This window comes from Triturus cristatus, chromosome 12, assembly GCF_964204655.1.
Source record: "Triturus cristatus chromosome 12, aTriCri1.1, whole genome shotgun sequence".
In the NCBI taxonomy this organism is placed as follows: Eukaryota; Metazoa; Chordata; class Amphibia; order Caudata; family Salamandridae; genus Triturus; species Triturus cristatus.
The window spans coordinates 23,082,622-23,104,328 of NC_140595.1; the positions used below are offsets into that span (position 1 = coordinate 23,082,622).

General features: G+C 44.1%; 1 protein-coding gene across 1 annotated transcript in view; it reads right to left on the reverse strand.

Moving 5' to 3' along the window:
• Positions 1-15,726: 15,726 nt before the first annotated feature.
• Positions 15,727-21,707, reverse strand: part of CILP2 (cartilage intermediate layer protein 2) — a 66,699-nt gene continuing 60,718 nt past the window's right edge. The window contains exons 8-9 of the mRNA XM_085638354.1: positions 20,978-21,135; positions 15,727-20,571 (exon numbers count right to left, since the gene is read on the reverse strand). Of these exons, the coding sequence (XP_085494480.1) occupies positions 18,170-20,571; positions 20,978-21,135 (2,560 nt within the window). The 3' untranslated portion in view covers positions 15,727-18,169. The remainder of the gene's footprint in view (positions 20,572-20,977; positions 21,136-21,707) is intronic.

Genomic DNA, 21,707 nt, shown 5'->3' on the forward strand with positions numbered 1-21,707 from the left:
AATCAATCAATCAATCAATCAATCAATCAGGTCTTATAAAGCGCTGCTAATCCCCCGTCCGGGTGTCCAGGCGCTGCATTAGGGAGACAGACACTTGCCTCTGTGAGGGAGCCTGGACTAGTTGCTATACTCGCGTGGAAGACGGCTCAGAACAGAGAGGGCCATACGTGTGCTGGGAGAGCCACGGAGGCCTCCTGGTGGACGACCATAAGTGTCCTGGGAGGGGGCTATAGGGGTCCCGGAAGAGGGCAATGAGTTACAGGATATGGGAAACAGGGCTGCATGGAAAAGTAACCCAGCACGCCCTCTGGTGCCGGGATATGGAAATTGCAAGTGTCGTCCACAGGCAGAGATGGAAGTTGAGGGTAGGCAGTAGAAGGCACTTAGCAGAGGATATCAGAACCCCGGACATCTTGTTGAGGACCACCATCTCGCAAAGCCACAAACCCTCTTATCCAGCACCAGTATTGCAGCCGAGGGGCTAGAGACAAAAGGTGTGGGATGCAGTCAGTCAGTGAGCACCCCCAGGCAGAAGCCAAACACCCCGTGGGCAGTCCGCTCCCTTCAAATGTTCATGGGGGTGATTGGAACACCATGTACAGAAACCACAAAACCACTGCAGAGGCGTCTCAACCACCGTTGAGGTACCAGAGAATTCCAGACGACTCATCGCCGTGGCCAAGGATAATATGTTTACCAGACAACCAGCTGACAGGCCAGACACCAGCGGGTACCTCTGTACACATGCATGTCTTCCTCATTAAATGTCAGCCCATGAAAACACCAGCAGAAGCCAAGAGTGTCACATGAAGCGTCTGGGCCAGACCAAGAATGTCCAGGTGGGCGGCCATATTGGAAAACTCAGTTTTCCCAACAGGCCTTTGCTGCTGAAAGCTCTGCCTCAGCAGTGAGCCGGGTCTATGACAGAACTGCCCAAGCCCTACATACCTTCCAGAGGCAGTATCTTAACCATGAGTCTCTTAAACTCTGGTCACTGAAGCAGGAGAGAGGCCGCAACTTCTAAAATATGAGGTGCTTTTCTGCAGGTGGTAACGGCAGCGCCCGCATCCGGTAACCCAGCATCTAAAGGCATCACCCTCCAAATAAGCCACATTTAATTACAATGATAATCAGTGGCCACCTAGAAGGATGGACTGAAGTAAAGATGCTAATGTCCACTTGGTCAAAATCGTGGCCTGAGCAACCATTCAGATCCATTTGACACTAGACCCTCACCTTCTCTGCACACCTCCCCTTTTATTTGAAATACTGGCGCTCTTGTGGCGGCCATATTGAATTTTCGGATATTCTATGCTGATGCTGAACGCGTTCCTTGAATATTAATTAGTGGCTGTCTGCACAGTTCAGGTGGTAAAGCGGGACGTCTCTTAGGGTGACAGCCAGTTGTGCTGTGGTGCAGATCCGCAACAATCTGCTGGCTTTAGAAGGGTGAAATGTGGGCATTTGGGCGACACGCGGGTGTCTGCAGCAAGTGAGCAGACACACTGAGCTGTCTTCCTTGATTAAACGTGGGCAAAAGCTGGGTTGCTGCAAGAAACTTTGCTGCCTGAGGCTGCTGACATTCCACCGCCCATTGCTGCTTGCAGGAGTAGTGTACCAGCCCCCCCCCCCCCCCCCATCTGACTCGGGGAGGTGTGGTGTAGAAACAGTTTTTTAATAAAAATACATTCTGAATCAATGAGTCTTTGCTGTGGCCATGCAAACACCACCCAATGTGAAAAACCTGGCTCTTCGACAGTCCTTGATGGACTGGAACCTGCATCTCCCCTCCTCCCCAGCGCCATGAGACCCTTACGGGTGAGTAGTCGCGCATGAGACCCTTACGGGTGAGTAGTCGCGCTTAACAAACCCGTGATTGATTGATTGAAGTCGGTGATGACCAGGAATCTTTAAGTCGCAGGACCAATGCCCACTCTTTAGAAGCAGGACCACTTGGTGTCATGACATTTCCACCATGGATTATAAACCATCACAACTCCCAGTGTGTTCTGGCAATGTTTACAGCAGCTCAAGGTTGACAGAGTAGAAATACTGACATGTCTAACCTAGTCTTTACAGGACATCCCCCTGATGTCAGCCATGCAGTCACCGCTGCTCTTGAAGACGCCGTATTTACCGGCCAGTTGCTGATTGTTCCTGTCGTTGTACGAAAAGAGTCACATGGTGACAAATGTGTGCACCACACACCCTACTGTGTGCTCCTCTGTGAGGAGTGAAGTGCCTAACCAGGGGAAACAGAGAAGGCTGCACCTGGCTCAGGGGTAAAGTGCATTGTAGACCCTTATTCTCTTTGTAATGTGCACACCATGGACCTCACCGACTCAAGGCGCTGTTTGTTACATCCACCCCTTCCAGAGAAGCGCCGAAACGTGCATCAAAGTAACAAGAGATGGGCTCAAGCATTGAAGACAAAACACTTTTTTTAAAGTCCTTTATTGCTGTCAATAATCAATTATATTTACATTGACAAAAACTGTAAAAAAAACTGTGTATCTCATGAAGAACATAATCCTATGGAAAGTCCAGGTATCCCTCAGGCGACTGCCGTCTGGATCTTGGGATCTGTAAGGAATTTACATGGAATACAAACTGATAGGAATGGGTAAAGACTGACGCCTTACCGATAACATCAGGTGATGTAGCACCAATATCCCATACATGGGTCAAAGGGAGACGCCAACATTCTAATGGCTGGCATTACAAGCGAAGACAGACTGCTCTTTTAGATGGCCACGTGACAGGTTTCTGGTTCACCATCTGGGTCCGACGTGGATCCCGGGGAACAAACTCAGAATTTCGTGGGACACCAATATCGAGAACAAAACATCGAGGGACAAAGTATTGAAAGATAAGTATAGATTTTCTATATCTCACTCCACATGTGTGCCCCTTGACAATATATATATCTTCAAGGGTGTGCCCCTTTAACATCGAAAGCAGAATATCGACAGCACAGAGTATCGAAGACAAAATATCGAAACTGAAATATCGACAGGCAAATGTGTATACCTAACTCCATATATATCTACCTAAATAGTACCTATATCTTTAAGGTCAGTAGATGTGGAGTTAATAATAGTAAATCTATACTTCTCTCTGTGCACTTAGCCTTCGTTACTTTCTGCCACCATATTTCGGCTTCGATATTGGTGAGCCACGATATTCTTGTACTTATGTTCCAGAGGACAATCCTGGGTCAGAGTCGGTCCCATGCCAGGCTCTTCCTCACTGAAGCTGCCCGGGAGTTGTAGGGGAGATCAGTTGAGTTGAGGGTACCTGTGTAGAGTAGTGTGAGGTGCCACCTTGCTAGAAGCAGCACATTGAATATTTCCCACTTCTCAGACACACCGGACACCTGACTGACTCTTCACCTGACATCCGTACTCTTCTGAAGCGTGGTACGCATCCAGTACTCTTACCGTAATCAACTTAACCTCACCCTAAATCCAGGGACTGCATTGATGTCTGAGGCGAGAGCACTTAGGAAATCTCCTCAATAAGTCACATTACCGCAAAGCATTATACATGAAAACTTTGGGAGTTGGTGGTCCCTACTGGGGTCTCAGGGAGAGATTCTGACCACGTCAAGAATCATAAGCAACGCTAGCGCCTTGACACAGTTGTATTCATTATCCGAATCATACAACATATCAAATGCGATTAGACGATACATATTCATTAAACAAGATTACTCTCGCTGTTATGTTCGGGGTTAGTGTTGGCATTGATTGGGTAGTACTTTTGTGAAGTGAAAGAGTATTTGTTGTAAGGATGTGCTTAGCTTTGGTGGTCCAGTGGATGAGGTTTGTGTTGCTGCTGTGAATGAGGGGGATTTTGGTGCTGCTGTGGTTAGGTGCTAGCGTTGGTATTGCCCTGGGTGTTGCTTTTAGTGCTGTTGTTGATGGGTGGAGTGCACGTGTTGCAGTGCATGAGATATTCTTGGTATTGGTAAACATGGGGTTATGTTGGTGGTGTTCTTGTGGACAAAGTTAGTTTGCATGTTACAGTTGGAGTTGAGTGTTTTGTTTGAGGGTTAAAGCTGGTGTTGTATATGAGGTGTAGCTGTTGGCAGGTATAGTGTAGGTGTATGAGGACAGAGTTAGTTTTTGTATTGTGGATGGTTTTAGTGTGGGTGTGGTGGAAAAGTTTACTTTAGGTATTTTGGTGGTTGGCTGTGTTGTGGTGGTCCTGTTGTGAAAGCGGTTAGTTTTAGTAATGTGGTAGCAGGGGAGTGTAGGTATTGAAATCTACATGATTAGTTTGGGGATTACTGTGGATGGGGTAAGTGCTGGTATCATGAATAAGGTTAGTACTGGTGTTGTGGTCGGTGGTTATTGACGCTGTTACCATGGGCGGTGCATTCTGGTTAGTTGTGTTGGTTTATCGACTGGGTTATTTTAAGTATTTGATGGAACCTGGCCATGTGCATGTGTTGCAGTGGGTGTGTTAGTTATGGCACTCCTTAAGGGGAGGTTAGTAGTTATATGGGATTTATGGTGGTGATTGGTTCAAGCTTTTCTGAGGCTCCCACAACTGGGTTCCCCGTTGGCTAATTGTTGGACCTCTGACCTGGGTGAGGAGTGTTTCTGGTGGGAGGAATTTTTGCTTCATTTGCTTGACTTCACTCCTAACCAAACTGCAAGTAATCCCCCCCCCCCCATTTCCCAGTTGGAATGTACACTCAGTCACTGTGAGGGGTGAAGGTGAGGCAGGGCTTGGAGAGGTCCGCAGGAAGGATTTGGGGTGTCAGCTCGCCGAGCCGGTGTACTTTAAGAATCCCAGAAGTCCTCCTTGTGGCCCCTTCCTAATCCTGCATCACGTTCACCCCGCATGGTGACCGAAGGTACATAGTTTAACACATCAAGTGTATCTACACCACCACAAGGTATAATAATGTGCATATATCATAATTCCCTCTGCATTTCCTGAAGGAGAGGTCTTCAAGTGACGTAGCTGCACCCACTCCATCTGGCCGCCACTTAGCAATAATAATGTGCTTCTGAGCAAATTACTCTTTCTCTTTAGCCTCAAATAACCAATGGCTACTTCTAATTTTTTCTTCAAAGTGGCAAATCTCTATTTAGGCGAATTACCAAATTGTGAAAATTCTATATACATTATAAACTTGAGAATTTTGATGAAAAGATGCGGTAGACGTGTATTGAATCCTGTGTTAAGTCATCAAAGCTTTTGTATAACATTTAAATAGTTAGAAATTGGAAGTATATTATGTTTAGGAGGAAAGGGTCGTAGATAGAGTTCTCAGTGGGAGTTTCCAAAAAAAAAAAGAGAAACTACAGTCTGTTTTCTATGTCTTTCACAGCCACACAGGAAAAGGAAACAAGGAAAACAACAATGAAGGGAACTCGATGACAGCATAGAGGAGAAATAAACAGGTGAGGGGAATTCGGACCCAGTGTAGTAGAGTCCGAGGCTCATAGGTAGTGGTGCGGCCGAGATTAAAAATGAAAGAAACGAAGGTGTGGGAAGGAACGTGAAAAAGGCAGGCAATCAATTTACGTGTACCTGATTTAAAAAAAAAAAATGGGAGTGCAGACAGTTTTTTTAATACTATTCTCTAATGTGTAATTGCCAACTTGATAATTGAATATGTATCTGAAAGGTTTAATATAAAATACATTGTTTACACACCACCATTTGTCTTTTTGTAAAATCCCACTCTGATAATGTTTTAATTTCCCACCTTGGTTGAAATGCACAGTACTTCTGTTGCAAATGATTCCTTTATATATTAAAAACAAAATAATGACAAAACTTGTGAGAACCATGGTGACTTGGTGAATGCCTTACGCCATGCTTTTCTTCTGCAAACCATTGTAATCTAATGTTTCAATCTAGTTGTTTATTCTGAAGTGTACCAAAACTATAACACCCAGAATGCATTCTTTGTTAAATGAAAGACCAGGCGTGGAATCATGGCCTTAGCCATAAATGGAGCAAACTGGAAAGCCTCGGCGCACCCCCTGCAGAATAAACTCTCCTATCATTCTCATGTTATTTGTATGAATGTTCAAGATAAACACAAAATGACAACAGGTTGTAATAAAAGGTTGGAGCTGCAGAATGCCACATCTAACTTGAAGGGTTTTTGGAAGAGTCCTCTATTAATTTAATTCGTAGCAGATGTATTTTCTACATGGTAATGAGAGACAGGAACCAACCTCCAGCTTTCCCCCGCTCAGCCAAAAATACAACATCCGGTATGTAAGTGGCCTCACTTACAGAGATGACAAGGGGTTTTACTGTTGATGTATGTGAATTAATTGAAAAACAAAATGTGAGGATCTGCACTGGAGGGAGCAACATCTTGGCAAATCAATTTGAAGAAAAGGCACTTTTGAGGAAATACAAATAAATCCAAAATGAATGGAAATATTTCCCAAAAAAGATAGTTGTAAGGAGGAATCCAAAACTACATGAAACTTTTGTGGAGTTTATGAATAGTGAGGGGTTTCTGGGTTCAGGGATGCGTAGTGTTTAGGGGTGATGAGGGGGGGTTTGGGGGTTATGGGTGATGTTGAGGCGTAGATAGGGGTTTTAGGGGTTCAGGAATGTGTGGAGTTTAGGGGTAGTAAAGGTTGTTTAGGGATCCGGAATGGATTGACTTTAGGGTAGTGAGTGATTTTTAGGGTTCACGGATAAGTTGAGGATAGGGTTGGCGAGGGTTTTTTTAGGATTCTGGGATGAGTAGAGTGATGTTGGTGTGGGTTTTATGGGGTCATGGTTGAAGGGATGAGGGATATTGAGGCCTGTGATGGTTAGAATTTAGGGGTTGTGAGAGGTTTGAGGGTCGGGGATGGGTGGTTTATAGGCAGAAAGAATTGTAGGGTTAAAGGATGGGTTGAGATTATGGTGGTGAGGGTTTTACGGGTTCAGGAACAGGTGGAGTTTAGATATAGAAAGTTGCTTTTAGGGTTCAGGGTTGGGTAGAGTTTATAAGGTGAGGGGTTTTTAGGGGTAAGGAATGGGTGTGGTTTAGGTGTTGTGAGGATTTGGGGGTTCAAGGATGGGTGGGGATTAGGAGTAGAAAGGAGTTTCTAGGGTTCAGAAATGTGTGGAGTTTAGGGGTAGTGAGATGTTTTAGGGGTCAGGGATGGGTGGAGGTTAGGGGTTTGTGAATGGGTGTAGTGAGGATTTTTAGGGTTCAGGGATAGGTGGGGTTTAGGGGTCAGGCATGGTTGTAGTTTAGGAGCAGTGAGGGGCCTTCAGAGGGCAGGGATAGTTTGTGTTTTGAGGTTGCGAGGGGGTCAGGAATCATTAGTGTTTAAGGGTGGTGAGGGGTCAGTGAATTTAAAGAATCCAAAGTAATTCTTTAACAATGACAAATATTGTCTCCTGAAGTATAGCACGGAAATAAATACCTGCGACAAAACGTTTCTGAAAGTAAGACCTGCAACTCCTGCATTTACACCATAAATGAGCATGCGCATGCCAATTTAAAATAAAATATATTCTATGAATTGATTTCTGTGAAGTAGTAAATGCCATTCATCCTGCAAATTTCCATGAAACAGTTCAGGTGAAATGGTTTCTTGGTAATGGTATTCCATGAAATTGTTTTGATATGAAATCACATACGACCATTCACTTATGAGCACGAGATTCCACTCTCCAGTGCTTTATTTGTAAAAGAATGAGTTCTGAAGCCTGCGACTGCTGCAAATAAATGCTGCAAATAAATGCGTCGCGCCAGAAACCAAGCTGCCCTGTCTTAAAGCTACTTCCTGCCTCTCTAATCCAGTCCCACACACCCCGTGTCCTGCTTCCTCCCTTTGTGACAGTTTTTCCATCTTTCTCTTCCTCGGTCCTTTTTGCTTTGTGTGTTCTTCCCTCTCTTGCTTTTTGTACATTTCTAAGCGCCGGTCCCCAATATGAATGCAGGTGGCCCCACATCAAATTAAGCACTTATAATTCTCCTGTTTTAAGTGCATATGCATTGCTGTTGGCTTGGATTGATAGGTTGTACTATTTCCTTCTCAGTCTCAGTGAAACATTGAGTTTTGTTTTTTTGACAATTAAACAAATACATTTCTTGGACCTGTGTGTGGTGAGCTCTGACTTTTCTGCGGAGCCAATATTAGCATCCCGCATTGATGGCTGCTTCGATTACTACACAGTAATGACTGTGGCCAGAACAAAGGTTGGATGCCTTACTCCCCCCTTGAAGCCAGAGGTGTTCCATTGACGTCTTTCAGTCGAGGGATTAGAATGTAAATGTTGGGCATTAAGAATAAAAAAACGTAATGTTTACAAAATACAAAAAAAATTTAAATATTGAAATTCAGCATTAAAATTAGAATGTCTAAACCTCACACATAAAAATCCACTAAAAGATTTACTAACGAAGACGTTACAGACCCATTGCTAAAATTTACCAGAAAGTCTATCGAGCTGAATGGATCCGTTCCATGTGTTCGCAGAGCAGGCAAAGTGCAGACCATATATGTGGGATGCATGACATACATAGAGTCATTATCCTCATCTGTCTAGGCCACCAACACACAGAAGATCATGATTTGGCCCAAATGGAATTCGATGCGTAGACGGCCTTCGACCGCATTAACTGGACATACGGATTGAAACACCAGGAATTAAGGAAAGATAGTCCTTTTTCTATTTCCTTATTACCATACACCTACGTCAACAATTCCTTCTTACCAAAGCTTATTCTATACAGGGTCGTGCCTCTACGTTAACCCTTTCCCCTTGACATCAAGAACAGAAACCCAACTCAAATCAACCGTCAAAACACAAACTTTCAGGTGTTGGGCCTAGCTCGGACTGAACAATCTAGCCATATTTACAGACATCACCTGTGTGATGCAAGACTCACATTCCATGTGAAAGTTCAGGTCATGAAATAATTTCAAACATTGCACTTTGCTGACTCTTGGGAAGCTATTTGAGCAGACGTGCTGTTTCATTGCTTCATGTCTCACATTCTGCATTGCTTACAAACATATAGGGATATATCTAGGTTGGGGTGAATTTTTATTTAAGCCTGCAAAATATTCAAAATTTCTAAAATTGGCATTATGAAATGCTTGGAATATACAATTTGGTGGCGACTAGTTTGTGCCAAAAATGTCTCTTTGAAAGATTTTTTGGGGTGAAACCAGTCTCTCACTGATAGATCATAAGACTTTTTTATTTTTTTAACAAAAAGTGTGCTCACATAAAAAAAAAGTCACACAAGATATTGGCAAAATACATTTCTTTCTAAAAGCATAATTTCATGAACTCTTAATTGACTTCTGTGAAATGGCAAGATAAAAATTCTCCAATTCTTGGATATATTCTAACGTGTTTGCTCTGTATCTCCAATAGCGACAGCTTGTCCTGGCTTTGTGTGTCCAATACTATGTCACGCCTCAGAAAACTCTACAGTAGATATGGGGGAGAAGATGTATACAATGGGACTTCACTCATCACCGAAGATATACCCTAAAGTCTCTGCTCCTGTTGTGAAAAAGCAAAGGCAATGATGGCCATGGTAGGTTGTTGAATGGCATTGCCTGAGTCACCAGGGCATGGCAGATCACTGGTTAATAATATTGCAGCCTGGGATCTTAGAACAGCCCCATGATTAGGCACAGCCTGGTTCAACATCTGGAATGCCGCTGTAGCGGAAAACATTCACAGCATGTCCCCAAATTACAAAGCCTAATATCTGTAGTTCCCCGGCCCCTCCCCCCCGGCTGGCCATATTGAGAAGTAAGCGGAAATGACAAGAAGGCGCTGTCTCACGCACACATGCTTCTGGGCACTATGACAAGTCTGGCACCTCTTCTTGGTACATCCGCAGCCAGGACACTATCAGACTGCATACCAAGAAGTTTAAAAAGAAGCCGGCAGGCCTTTTCCTTCTATGCACCCGAGATCTGGAACAACCTCCCGTATCCATCAAGACGGCCCTAACGCTGCTCCAGTTTTGATAAGAGTTAAAGACATCGCTCTTGACGAACACTACATCACAACGCAATAACCATCCACAACTTGGCTATTTTCTTTGATGATGTACAGTGCTCCACTGCCTTCTGGTCAGGTTCGTGCTATAGGTATACCATGTACAGACATACATACATACCTCTAACAGCTACCAAGAAAGCGCCCAATTGTTGCCCAAAAAGACAGGTGGCACATTTGTCTCTCTTCAACTATGAAGACAAGAAGTATTCTGCAAAACTATTTTTGAGCAACTTACTTTTCTGTCATTTACTTCAGATAGAAAAACATATTTGTTTAAAAAGGAAATTGAACTTTGTTTTCACCTGGTGCAGGCCAGCAATATTTCCTGGTTTGGGCTAAAATAACCAGCTTTGGTTTATGTTGCCGTGTTTGCGTGTAACAAAAAAAGCCGCTACCACACACCTTACACTCGCCCAACCCCTGAATCACAAGACATTATCCTCAAGTAATTGGTGACTAAAGTACTGATTTCCAGAAGTGTGGCATGTTTTCTATCTGAAAACCTGAAGGCTTCTAAGCAAAGCCTCTTAAAAGTGACCCATGAGCATGTGGAGAACAATAAAAGAGAATTCATTAAGAGTCCATGGAAGAGACAAGATGGAATGATCTGAAGCACAAATTATGGCTATTCTTAAAGCCAACAAATCTGGTTTAGAGCAAAAGGAGGAGGTGACAAAGACGTAGAAATAACAAGCTTCTCGTGGAAGAGATAACAGTGGGTCAAGAGGAAGGAAATCAGGGATGGAAATAAAACATAAATCAGATGGTGACATTGAAAGAGAAATCATGGAGTAATAATGACAGAGAAATCAAAGGGAACCCAAGAAAGAGAAATCACGGCACCCCTTGGATGGAAAACCAGGCCAATGAAATAAAAGAAAAATAAATGAAGATGACCTCGAAATCAGGAGGCGACCATGGCTGCGAAACACGTGCGGAGGTTGTATTTTCAGAAAGACCAAGAGATTATAATTTGACAGAAAGCAAGATTGACGATGGAAGTGAAATTAGCCAAAAACAGTAACAATGGAAAAGAAATCAAAGAGTTGTAGCAGAAATCAGAAGTGATCAAGAAAGAGAACTCAAGGAGGCAACCATGAGAGATAAAGGAAGGGTGAAGCCTTGAAAGATAAATGAAGCCATGACCATAAGATAGAAATTAGATCTGACCATGACGGAGAAATTAGAGAATAACAAAGAAAAAGAAATCTGGGGGAGGAAATTAATAACAAATCAGGAAGTGATCATGAAAGAGAAATCTAAGGCTGACCATAAAAGTGAAATCATTGTTTGACCATGCGAGGGTAAAAAAGGGGGAAACTTTGGGAGAGAAACCAGGGGAGACCTGGAGTGGTGTCATTAAAGTAAAATCAAGGATTGATCAAAACAGAAAATCAGTCTAGTCAAAATAAAAGAGAAATCATGGTGTGACCAAGATGGAGAAAACAGAGTAGCTTGAAAGATAAGTCCAGGAATGGAGCTAAAAGAGAAATTAGGTGACAATAAAAGAAAGATCAATGGATGACATTGAAAGGGAAATCAGAAGGCGACAATTAAAGAGAATCTGAGTGAAAGCCAGAAACAAATTGGTGTTTGGAAGAGGAACTACAAAGAATAGGAGCTTTGCGGGTATCAATGAAATTTAAAACAATGGATGATAATAAAAGATAAGTCAGTAGATGGCTATGAAAGATCAATTAAGAAGGTAGTCAAGAATAATATATCAGGAGTAACCTTAAAGCTAAATCAGGGTAGCGGTCATAAAATCAGAACATGAAAATGAGAGACAATCAGTTGGAGAGTTTAAAGTGAAGTCAGAACATAAGATTGAAAGAATAACTTGTGCATGGCTGTCAATTATGGAAGCGATCATGAAAGGTAAATCATGGGTGACCATGATGGATAAATTATGTGGCGTGACCACTGAAGAAAAACCAGAAGATAATCACGAAATAGCTATCAGTAGAGGGAAATAAAATAGATTAATTGAGTCTTTTTAAAAAATAAGGACTCAGTGGAGAACACGATAGAGAAACATGGGGTGATCATGGGATTCAAATCAGTGAGTGACTACTGAAGAGAAGAAAACAGTGTGGAGCTGAAAGAGAAATCAGGGGTAGCCACAGCAGAGAAATCTGGTGGAGAATTAGAAAGAACTTAGAAAATGACAATGAATGAAAAAATGTGGGTGTCAGTGATTCATGAGAGTGATCATGGAAGGTAAATTATGAGTGACCATGAAATCAAAATTAGGAAAATCATTAAAAAGACAGCAGAGAAGTGACCACAAAAGAGAAATCAGGGACGTGGACACCAATGAAATCAGAATGTATTCATGAAATATAAATCAGCGTATGACCCTAATATTGAAATCAGTGAAAGAAAATTAAATCACTGGGTATTGATAGAAGACATCAACAAGAGGCAAGGAGCAACTTGTAGGTTTTGTTTTTTCAATATTAAATATTTGTTTACAAGGCAGTCATTCCAAGGATTGTTGGCTATGCTTCTGGGCTTGGCTATCAGTGCTCCGCGTGACACTAATTTGCGTCAGAAATTGCATGGGAAATTCACCTGAATTAAAATGAATTAGAAATATCACCTGAACTCAATAGATTTCATGAAACACTGATAAACATTTAATGACATTTTCAAACTTTTTCAAAATGCAAAACTTCATTTCTACTAAGGAATATCTTTAAAAAAGTATATGCACCATAAAAAATAAGGGAAATGGTTAATTTGTAATTGAAAATGTTAGTCTGCACTGCCTTCCCAGGATTCATCAGGGCTTCCACCAGGGCAATGAACAGAGGGCCATTGTCTCCATGCATTGAAACAGTTTAAATGAACTGTGATGTGCAAAATATCCCTTGGACGGTCTCCTGCATCTCATCTTTCTGAGGTCTTAGGACCCAGCTCAGCTGCTGCTGGGATTTATCACACCTCCTGGCCTCAATAAGAGATGGGATAAGCCTCAGGTCTGACATAACCAGGCCAACCTCCCACGAGCGCCAAAAACAAACTGAGACTGTCTTTTAATAAAGCCTGTTATCAATCTCTGCAAAGTCAAATCTAATATGTTGGTCCTATTCTTGCTTTGCAGCGTATATCACTTTGCATGCTGGTATTTGTAGTCCTGCATATATGATGAAAGCAACAACCCCGTGAACACCAAAAAGCAAATAACCAGTGTGGGTTGATTTAGTCAGACTGGACCTGGCAAAAAATGGAGAATACTGTGTAAAACTATTCCGCATCCTTTGAAAAGAGACATCACAGAAAAATGCTGAAGGTCTATGGAGCACAGCTCTGGGACAATTAAGGAGATTACCTCACTTCAAGCGAGTATGGATGCTATCTCCACTCTGAGCTTTAGTGTGATGACTAATGCATTCTGGGTATTGTAGTCTTGGTTGGTATCTATTGACCAAAGGCTTTATTTAGACTTCTTCCGCCCAATAATCTACCAAATGTAATAGTTATCCTGTCTGCCATTTTGCAAGTGCTGTAGGCTATAATGGACTTATAATACAACCCACGGGACGTCCGCCATGTTTGTGTCGGAGTATCTCATCCGCCAAACTCTCGATCAGGCCCCTACACACCTGATAGCAGTTATTTGCTGATGAAAAGTCCAGCACCCGAAACAGTGTTGTGATGACATGTAGGGAGGTGGTCACCCTTGTTAAACACCCCCTCAGAGTGCAAGCTATCTATGACACAGGAAAGGCCTGACGCCCGAGCTATTCAGGAAAGCTTTAAATCACTACACCTGCTGCAGGGTCCCCCATGCTTTCCCCAAGGGAGATAGGCAAACAAATGACCAGATGAAGGGCCAACCATCAGGGCTCACCGCATGCACCTGTACAGCAGATGCATTAACCTGCCAAGCTATGTTAAGAGACAGAAAAATACTGATGCTGCATTATGTAATATTATATGGCATTGATTTTTGTACAGTGCCTTCCATGCTCAGTGAGAGGCCTCATATCAGATGTGATTGCCTTAGCCAATCATATGTTTCCTACCTTTCCAGCCCCTTGTAATCTTGCATTTATAATGACTAAAGTAATGACTGGGTGATCTTCTGGCCTGTGACAATGCAAGATTAACTATATACTTATTTGTTTATTTTGTAGTTTTGTAAAATGACGCGTCATCTTCTGGGTACTTGAGAGTGTTTGCTTATAACGCAGACCACAGGTTCTTGAGTGGTTCCATGGTTTGGCCAAATTTCTGGCTGTGTCTGGAAATGTATTCTTTGAGTGCAGAGTCGATAAGTTTGCAATAATCCAGCTGCTCCTTCACGAGGGCCTTGACGCTCCAAGCCCTTGGGTGCTCGGATGAAGGGGCGATTTTACGGAGCAAGAACTTTTCTACCATATAATACTCTGGTTTCTCGCACCCTGTGACGATGTGGCTGGGGAGTATCAAATCTTGTGGGCAACTCAAACACGAAATTGTCCAGGCTGCCCTTCCCAGAACCAGGCTGTCCGGCATAGGACTTTCCCCCTATCAACCGGTTTGTGTTGTAGACATCTGGTGGTGTTTGCCTAGCGTGCTAGTTTGCTATCCAATCAGATGTGACCGTTCGAGCCATTGTCATATACCTCCATCGTCTTTATCAGTTTAAGTATACATTCAACAGAATGAGAGAGAGCGGCAGGAACCATCTACGCATAGTAGCCTTCAGGATGTTGATCCCTCCGAACCAGCGACTGTGAACTGAGGAGTGGGTACACTCTCGGGCCGTACAAGACCGAGCTGTCCAATCATAATGTCTTTTCAGAAGGACCTCGTGATCCCTGATACCGTCGGCAGCTGAGAAATCAAGGAGTGTCCCCTCTGTTATCTTGCCTACTTCTGGTGCGATAAAACGCTCTTCTATGGCATCGTCCAGCATAGCGATGGAGATGGTTCCCTCATACCCCTGTAGTTAGGGTCTTGTAGAAGATGGCTTGTCCACATATTACTGTACCTCTCTTTAGATATCAGCAAGATCTGAGTTGCCTGTTGTTGTTGATGTGTCCTTCAGGAAGGGTGTCATGATCATGTCTGTGGGCAACTTTAATTTTTTCAATTCTAAGCGCTAGACTCCAAGTCGGTCGCACAATTTAATTTTAATTCAATGAAGCTGGAACAGTCGCCCATGGGACCTTCATCCCTGCAGAGTGTGGCGCATCAGATCACCGTAGTCTCCCCAGAAATGATCGGCTCATATAGTATATTTTTTAATGATGGCAGAGAAGACGTGTTCTGTGAACACCAATAACATTTAAAAGTATACCTGAGGCAAGGACGTGTGAATATTGGCCCTTTAAATGCGTTGATTCACTCTTTTGCTCACAGACCAATAAGAGCCCTCTGTTTTTCAATGTCCTTCCCTTTTCTGACTTCAAGCCATACCTTTAAGACATTTTTTTGATTTTGAAGATGCACAATAAATTTATATATTTTTTAAAACTGGAAAAAGTCACGTGTCAATAATATCATTTAAAGGAAAAACGTGTCACCATTTGCATGTAATTAATCAAGGGGAATATTATTAAAGATTAACTACACCACTTCTTTTGTTTTCTTTTTAATTACCTTTGTTAATGAGAGAGTTGTTATTGTAAGGGGAGAAATGGTGATTATATGGGCCTTGAGGAAGCTCGGCCAAGGGCGAAACGTGATGAAATCTAGTTGTTTTTATTCCATATACAAGAGACAGAAATAGCCATCTGTTTATTAAAAGTAAATAGATATTGAACATGTGAGCAATACCAGAATGAAGCTGCTTTCTTTCTAACTTAAACAAGATGGAATGCCTCTTAGCACTTTACAAAAAGTGTTCTCATTACCTAGTTCAGTGGTGCTTCTTGCAAAGACCTCAGACAGGTGTCGGCTGAAGCCGCTTGCCCTAATCCGAGATGGTGATGACCACGTTACAGGTCCTTCGGTGGTCAGCCCACTGTGTGTCTCATCACATTATCTTCCTTTATACAGCCCAGCACCCAAAACAAGCAGAAATAGTAAAGTTCATTTGTTGTCTTCTTAGCTGGGATATCTGCAGCTCACTAACCACAAATGTGACCAAGTGTGCCAAATTCTTAGGAGGCCTGTTGAGTCTACTGCTTCGAATATACCCCGAGGTCCTGAGTACATATATAGATATACATACATATAAGTCTCGGAGGCAGCGAGTGTGGCCAGCACACTCTATAGACGTACAGTACATGAGTTCAAAGTATGAACAATATACAGATAGAGTGTTTTCAGAAGAAAGGGCCTTCGTGGAGGTGATCTGTACGTTAACCACAAAAGAGGGTTAGATCGGTGAAAAATGGCAGGATTTCTGGGGAGCGGGTGGAGGTAGATGATGGGGGTAGGTTATTTACAGCCTTTCCGAGACACCTAGTTATAGACAGAGCATCCCAACTGAGGAAACGTCTGCAAAGTAGCTATGGAATGACGTCTAAGTGGACGACCTTCTGACATATCCAATTTGGACGTAATGTAATGTAGAGCCAAGTTGGCCCAGGGTGTGAGATTGTCGGCCCATATTCTGCCCTAAACAACAGACTTGAATCAGACTTAAGGAATTCCCAGTGGCCGAGATTAATTCAAGCTTTTCACTTTTTGCTTTCCCAAGTGAGTCCGCTTCAGTGTGGCTTTTATGACCAGACTTGGGTTTGGTGCTCACTGTGCCATTGGGCTCAAGCTGCCCCAAGTCACATTTGCATATGGCTGGTCTCTAGAGTGGCGTAGCAGGCAAAAACGTCCACGTAATTACATAGTATATACATAAATAGATGAATCATGACTTCTTAGACAACAGCACGTTGCCTGTTGGGACTCCTAGGCCCATACATTAATTGTAAACCACTAAATAACATGTACAGGTTGCTCTTGGCTAAAACTTAACGGCTCACCCTGGGTAATGCATATGGGACCGCTTCGCTTGGCATGTGTGCTGGCTATCTGTCGTCATAACCATCACCCCACAGTATCAGTCAAAATGTGGAAATTGTGTGCTGTTTGAGCGGTAGTATGTCACAATATCGCAGTAGAAATTTTGACCTACACAAAATATTGCATCCACAATATTGACTGTCACTATACCATCAAGGTTAATTTACTATTCTTAACTCCACATCTGGTTCACTTGATGATGCATAGGCAGGGAATTGTGTGCACATCTGGTTCCCCTGATAATGCATAGGTAGGGGATGTTGTGCACATCTGGTTCCCCTGATGAGGCAGAGATAGGGGGTGTTGTGCACATCTGGTTCCCTTGATGCATAGGCAGGGGGTGTTGTGCACATCTGGTTCCCCTGATGATGTATAGGTAGGGGGTGTTGTGCACATCTGGTTCCCTTGATGATGCATAGGTAGGGGATGCTGTGCACACCTGGTTCCCCTGATGATGCATAGGTAGGAGATGTTGTGTACGTGATGCGGTTGCAGGTCGATATTCCGACCACAATATTTTGAACTATCTCCTCCCTCTCCCCCATAAAAGAGGCCCGCCAAAACTAAACAGAGATTAAAATCACTGTCCAGCCATACATGGAAAAAAATCACAGAACTGCCACCCCAGTTACAAACAATTTGACCAGAAAGCATAGAAAGATGGATAACATGAAGGCAGCAAGATACGTTTTCAAGCAAGGTTTGGCCCCTATCTCTTTTATGGCATCTGAAGTGTCTGTACAAATGTTGCTTTCTTCTGAATGAGTCTTTTTTTTCCAGAAAATTCACATTTAAGGGCACCCTTTCAACTGGGAACCCTTACTAAAGCAGTACTGCCCTCCACAAAACTCCACGTCCATGAAAAACAATTTTCCGGATGCTTGGGCGAAGGTCAAGTCTTAAATGGAAATTGATTTTTTTCTGACACAAGATTGGCTCTGACCCAGTCCTACTTTTAGCTGTTAAAGATAAAAGCTTAGTTTGCAAAACCAATTCTCCCTCTCTGATTCATCACTGGTTCATGGCCCCTACTGCGATGGTGAGCGCATACGGTGAAGTACTGCATTCAAGTGACCCAAGGATTTGACTCCTGCCCCACTTGGAGGTTTGGGGAGAGTATGTGAGCCAGGAGAATGATTGCAAAACTGTCAGCTTCAAGTTGAGTTGCATGGGAATATTATTTCCTCTGTGTGAGGAGTATTTATTTCTGGCCCTGGTTGCTGCCCAGTCGCACTCTCCTCCGTACGGTACCGGAGGTCCTCCTCACCGGACTTGAGAACATACCACGCACCCCTGATGGGTAAGGCACCACTTGAGAGGGGCCTTGTAGCTGCTCATTCTCCATCATGCCTTGCCGGATTTCGGACAGCGTTTGCCCCGGGGAGGTAAGTAGTCGTTGGAAGAAGCTTTGCCTGGTGATTGGTTTCTCTTGACAGTAGAAGGACAAGGCAGAGCCCTGATCAGATTTCATTTCTCGAGAGAAGCCGTCGGATGTGCCATCAAAGCACCTGCCAATAGCGATCTCCTTGGCCAGCCTGGGGTTCTGGTCCGTGACCGTGTAAATGCCGTAGTTGTGGCCAAGAGGATCCAAAGGTGCAAGCATGGTGAAGGCCGCGGTGTCATTGTTTTCTGAAAGGGGTGGGTGCCTGGCAAGGTACTCGCGTAGGAGATGGTTCATGCCCGTCCTTCTACAGCTGCCCTGAGGATGGATGGTCACCAGCGTGCGGTCAACAAGGTTTTGGTCAAACAGCATCCCACTGCACTTGAATTCTACACATGCTGCAGAGGTATTGTAAAAATTCACGTCACGCACACTGCGTACATCCCTGATGCCATACAGCCGCCCCCGAGTGAGGTAGTGAGTTCCTCCCACATTCTGGGACCTCACTATGTATTCCTGAGGGCCACTGATCTTCACTTTAATGTAACAGGCTCGGAACTCTTGAGGGTTCGGCCACCAGGAGAGATAGTCCCCTGTCCATGAGGTCAGGTCACCCTCTTGGAAGGGCACTGTGTTGTACTCATACTTGTCCACTTCTACTCGATAGAAGCGGAAGTGGCTAGCGGAATATCTGGCAGATTCGCAGCCCTGGAGGTTCCGGTAGGCATAAATTGGGCCATCGGTCTCATCAATGTTGTTTGGGTTCGGTTTGGCTAAATTGATCTTGAAGGCCGTTCTTTTGAGGCTGGAGTCTTCATGGTCAGTCCTTGTATAGCCCAATTTGTTTAGGTATGGCTGTGAGACCCCTACCACATTAGGGTTTAGTTTAGGGCTAGATGGGGCAGCCTCTAGTTCCTCTCCACCAAGAGTGGCAGTGACATATGCGGTGTAAGCATCAGCCCTTTGGCCATCACAAAAAGCGGGAAGGCAAGCTCCATTGGGCCCAGTAATGACACTATCAAACCGCCCCCAGGCTCGCGGGTTAGAAGAGTAGCCGGCCATTGGCTCTAGGTTGATCAAGCTGATGACCGCCCCTTCCAGCTGCTCATTGGGTGCAAACTTCTCATTCATGTATGCCCGGACTTTGACAAAGCACCGGCGGTATTCCGGCACATCGAGGTTGAACATGCGCCTCTCCCGGATCTCCATATTCCCAATCAAGAATGTCCTCTCCTCTCGCTTCCGTCGCTTGGTCTTCTGGAAGTGGAACTCACTCTCTTCCTCCCAGAGGCCTGTGTCTGGGTTTAAAGACCATAGCTTCATCTGCTCGAGGTGCTCCGGCATTTTGATCTGCTCCGCGTCCATGTGAACCTCCACCTGGCCAGTCTGCAGGACCTCATTGGAATCCTCCTCTCTGAAGTCCACTGAAAACATGCCATAAGTCCTGAGTGGGAAAATATCACCATCACTATTGACAAAATTTAGGTCACTGGGAGCAGCAGAGACAGTGGAGATATTCCTCGGGTCGATGAAGGTAACACTGGCTTTGACAGTGCCGTTGTAGACCTCCCCGTTCGCTTTGCGAAAAGAACTAGGCGGTATGACGATCTCTCCAATGGAGTCTTGGCCTTCAACCTCTCCTAATGGAATGACGTTGTGCTCTTTGGCGTCCAATTCAACAGGCTCTTTCCTCCTCATCACTTTGATGTCATGATACACAGAACCTCCTCTTTGATCAAACGGTAGGACCTTGATTGTGTCCACAAATTTCTGCATGCGGTCAACGAATGTGACAACCAGTCTCTCCGTCTCTGGGGGAACCTCGAGGGTGAAGGTGCCCTTGTAGCTGGTGAAGCCAACATTCTCCTTCCCGATGAAGATCTGGCCAAACCGAAGCGGCTCTCCATTGTCTGAAGCAACCACCCGGCCCCGCACCAAGACCTTGGGCTGCGTGCACACCTCGCATCCACACTTGGTCACAACCTTGACTGGCAGAGTGTACCCCATGCACTGCACCTCACGCGTTTCCATCTTCTGCACTCCGCAGCAGAAATTCAACTTGTCCTTGCACTGTAGGTCTGAGCCAAGTTTGCCACTGCATCTGGTATTGGCACACTTGCCCACGTTGTAGTAGGTGGTTCCCGTGGCTGTTTGAAGGCATTCCTGCGGCAATCTGATCGAATGATCTTGGGGTTTACTGTCGCAGGTAGGTTGTCCTTTCCCTACGGAGATATACATTTAAATCTATTAGATACTAGCAAGATAAAAGAGAGATTTAGGCAAATAGAAAACGATTGCTTAAAGCAAGACACTTAATTTTAAAGACTAGAACAACAATATTGGGAACTTCTGTCAGGTGGCTTCCCATCTAAGATCTACAACAAACACGTTGGTGTTGGTCTTCTTTTTTCTTTCAGAACAATAATTCTATACGCAAGCGTCTTGGCTCCCAATCTAACCATATGTTTCTTTTACAAACTGTTTACACCTGGTTCATTGCATCTAACATCACATATTTCTAATGGGTCTCTTGAGTCTAGGCAGGCCTGCTCAGCACCAAGACCTCCTTTGGGGTAACCATGCACTCAATAAATTTATAAGCCAATGAGCCAATCATTGAAGACTCACCTGCTACTGTCAGTTGGGCCACAGAGGACTTAATAGTTCCAGCTGAGTTGCTGGTTTTGCAGTAGTAAGACCCGGTCTGCCACAGTTCAAGCTTCCGGAGGATCAGATTCTCATTGTACTTGTAGACTTGTCTGTCGAGGAGGGTTCCATTGTGAAACCTGCAGAGGGTGGAAGTCGTAAGTAACACATCTGCTCAACAAGAACCCTTGAGAGACATTCAAGAACCGCAATGAAAGATCTACCAGAGAGTGCTTGAAGCAGAGGGGTTGAAATTAACAAGAGGATTGGGTCGACACTACTTCTGGAGCAGATTTAATCAAATCTTAGAGATCACTTCTCCCTAGTACCTCCCGGGATGCGTCACGCGGAAGGAATGTCATGTATAGAGGAGGACTACTCTTTCAGGAAACCGAGAGTTCCACAAAGCCGCTGATTTTGAAAGGGCAGTATGGGTGGGATCAGACATGTCAGGCTCAGCAAGCCATCTGCACAAGGTTACACCTTTGCAACTGACCGGCACCTCATCCGCTCACCCACATTTCACTGTTGGAGCATGTTTCAATGTTAGAGCACACCTCCAAGACAAGGCCACCACTTCCTGGCTAGCCCTCTTCTTGACTCAAATACACACATCTGCTGTGTACAGTGCTCCAAGGCTGGACCACCACATCACCCAGAACTAAAAATGTCATCCATCGCTCGACCACACCTTCGTTCTAAGCCCAAACCT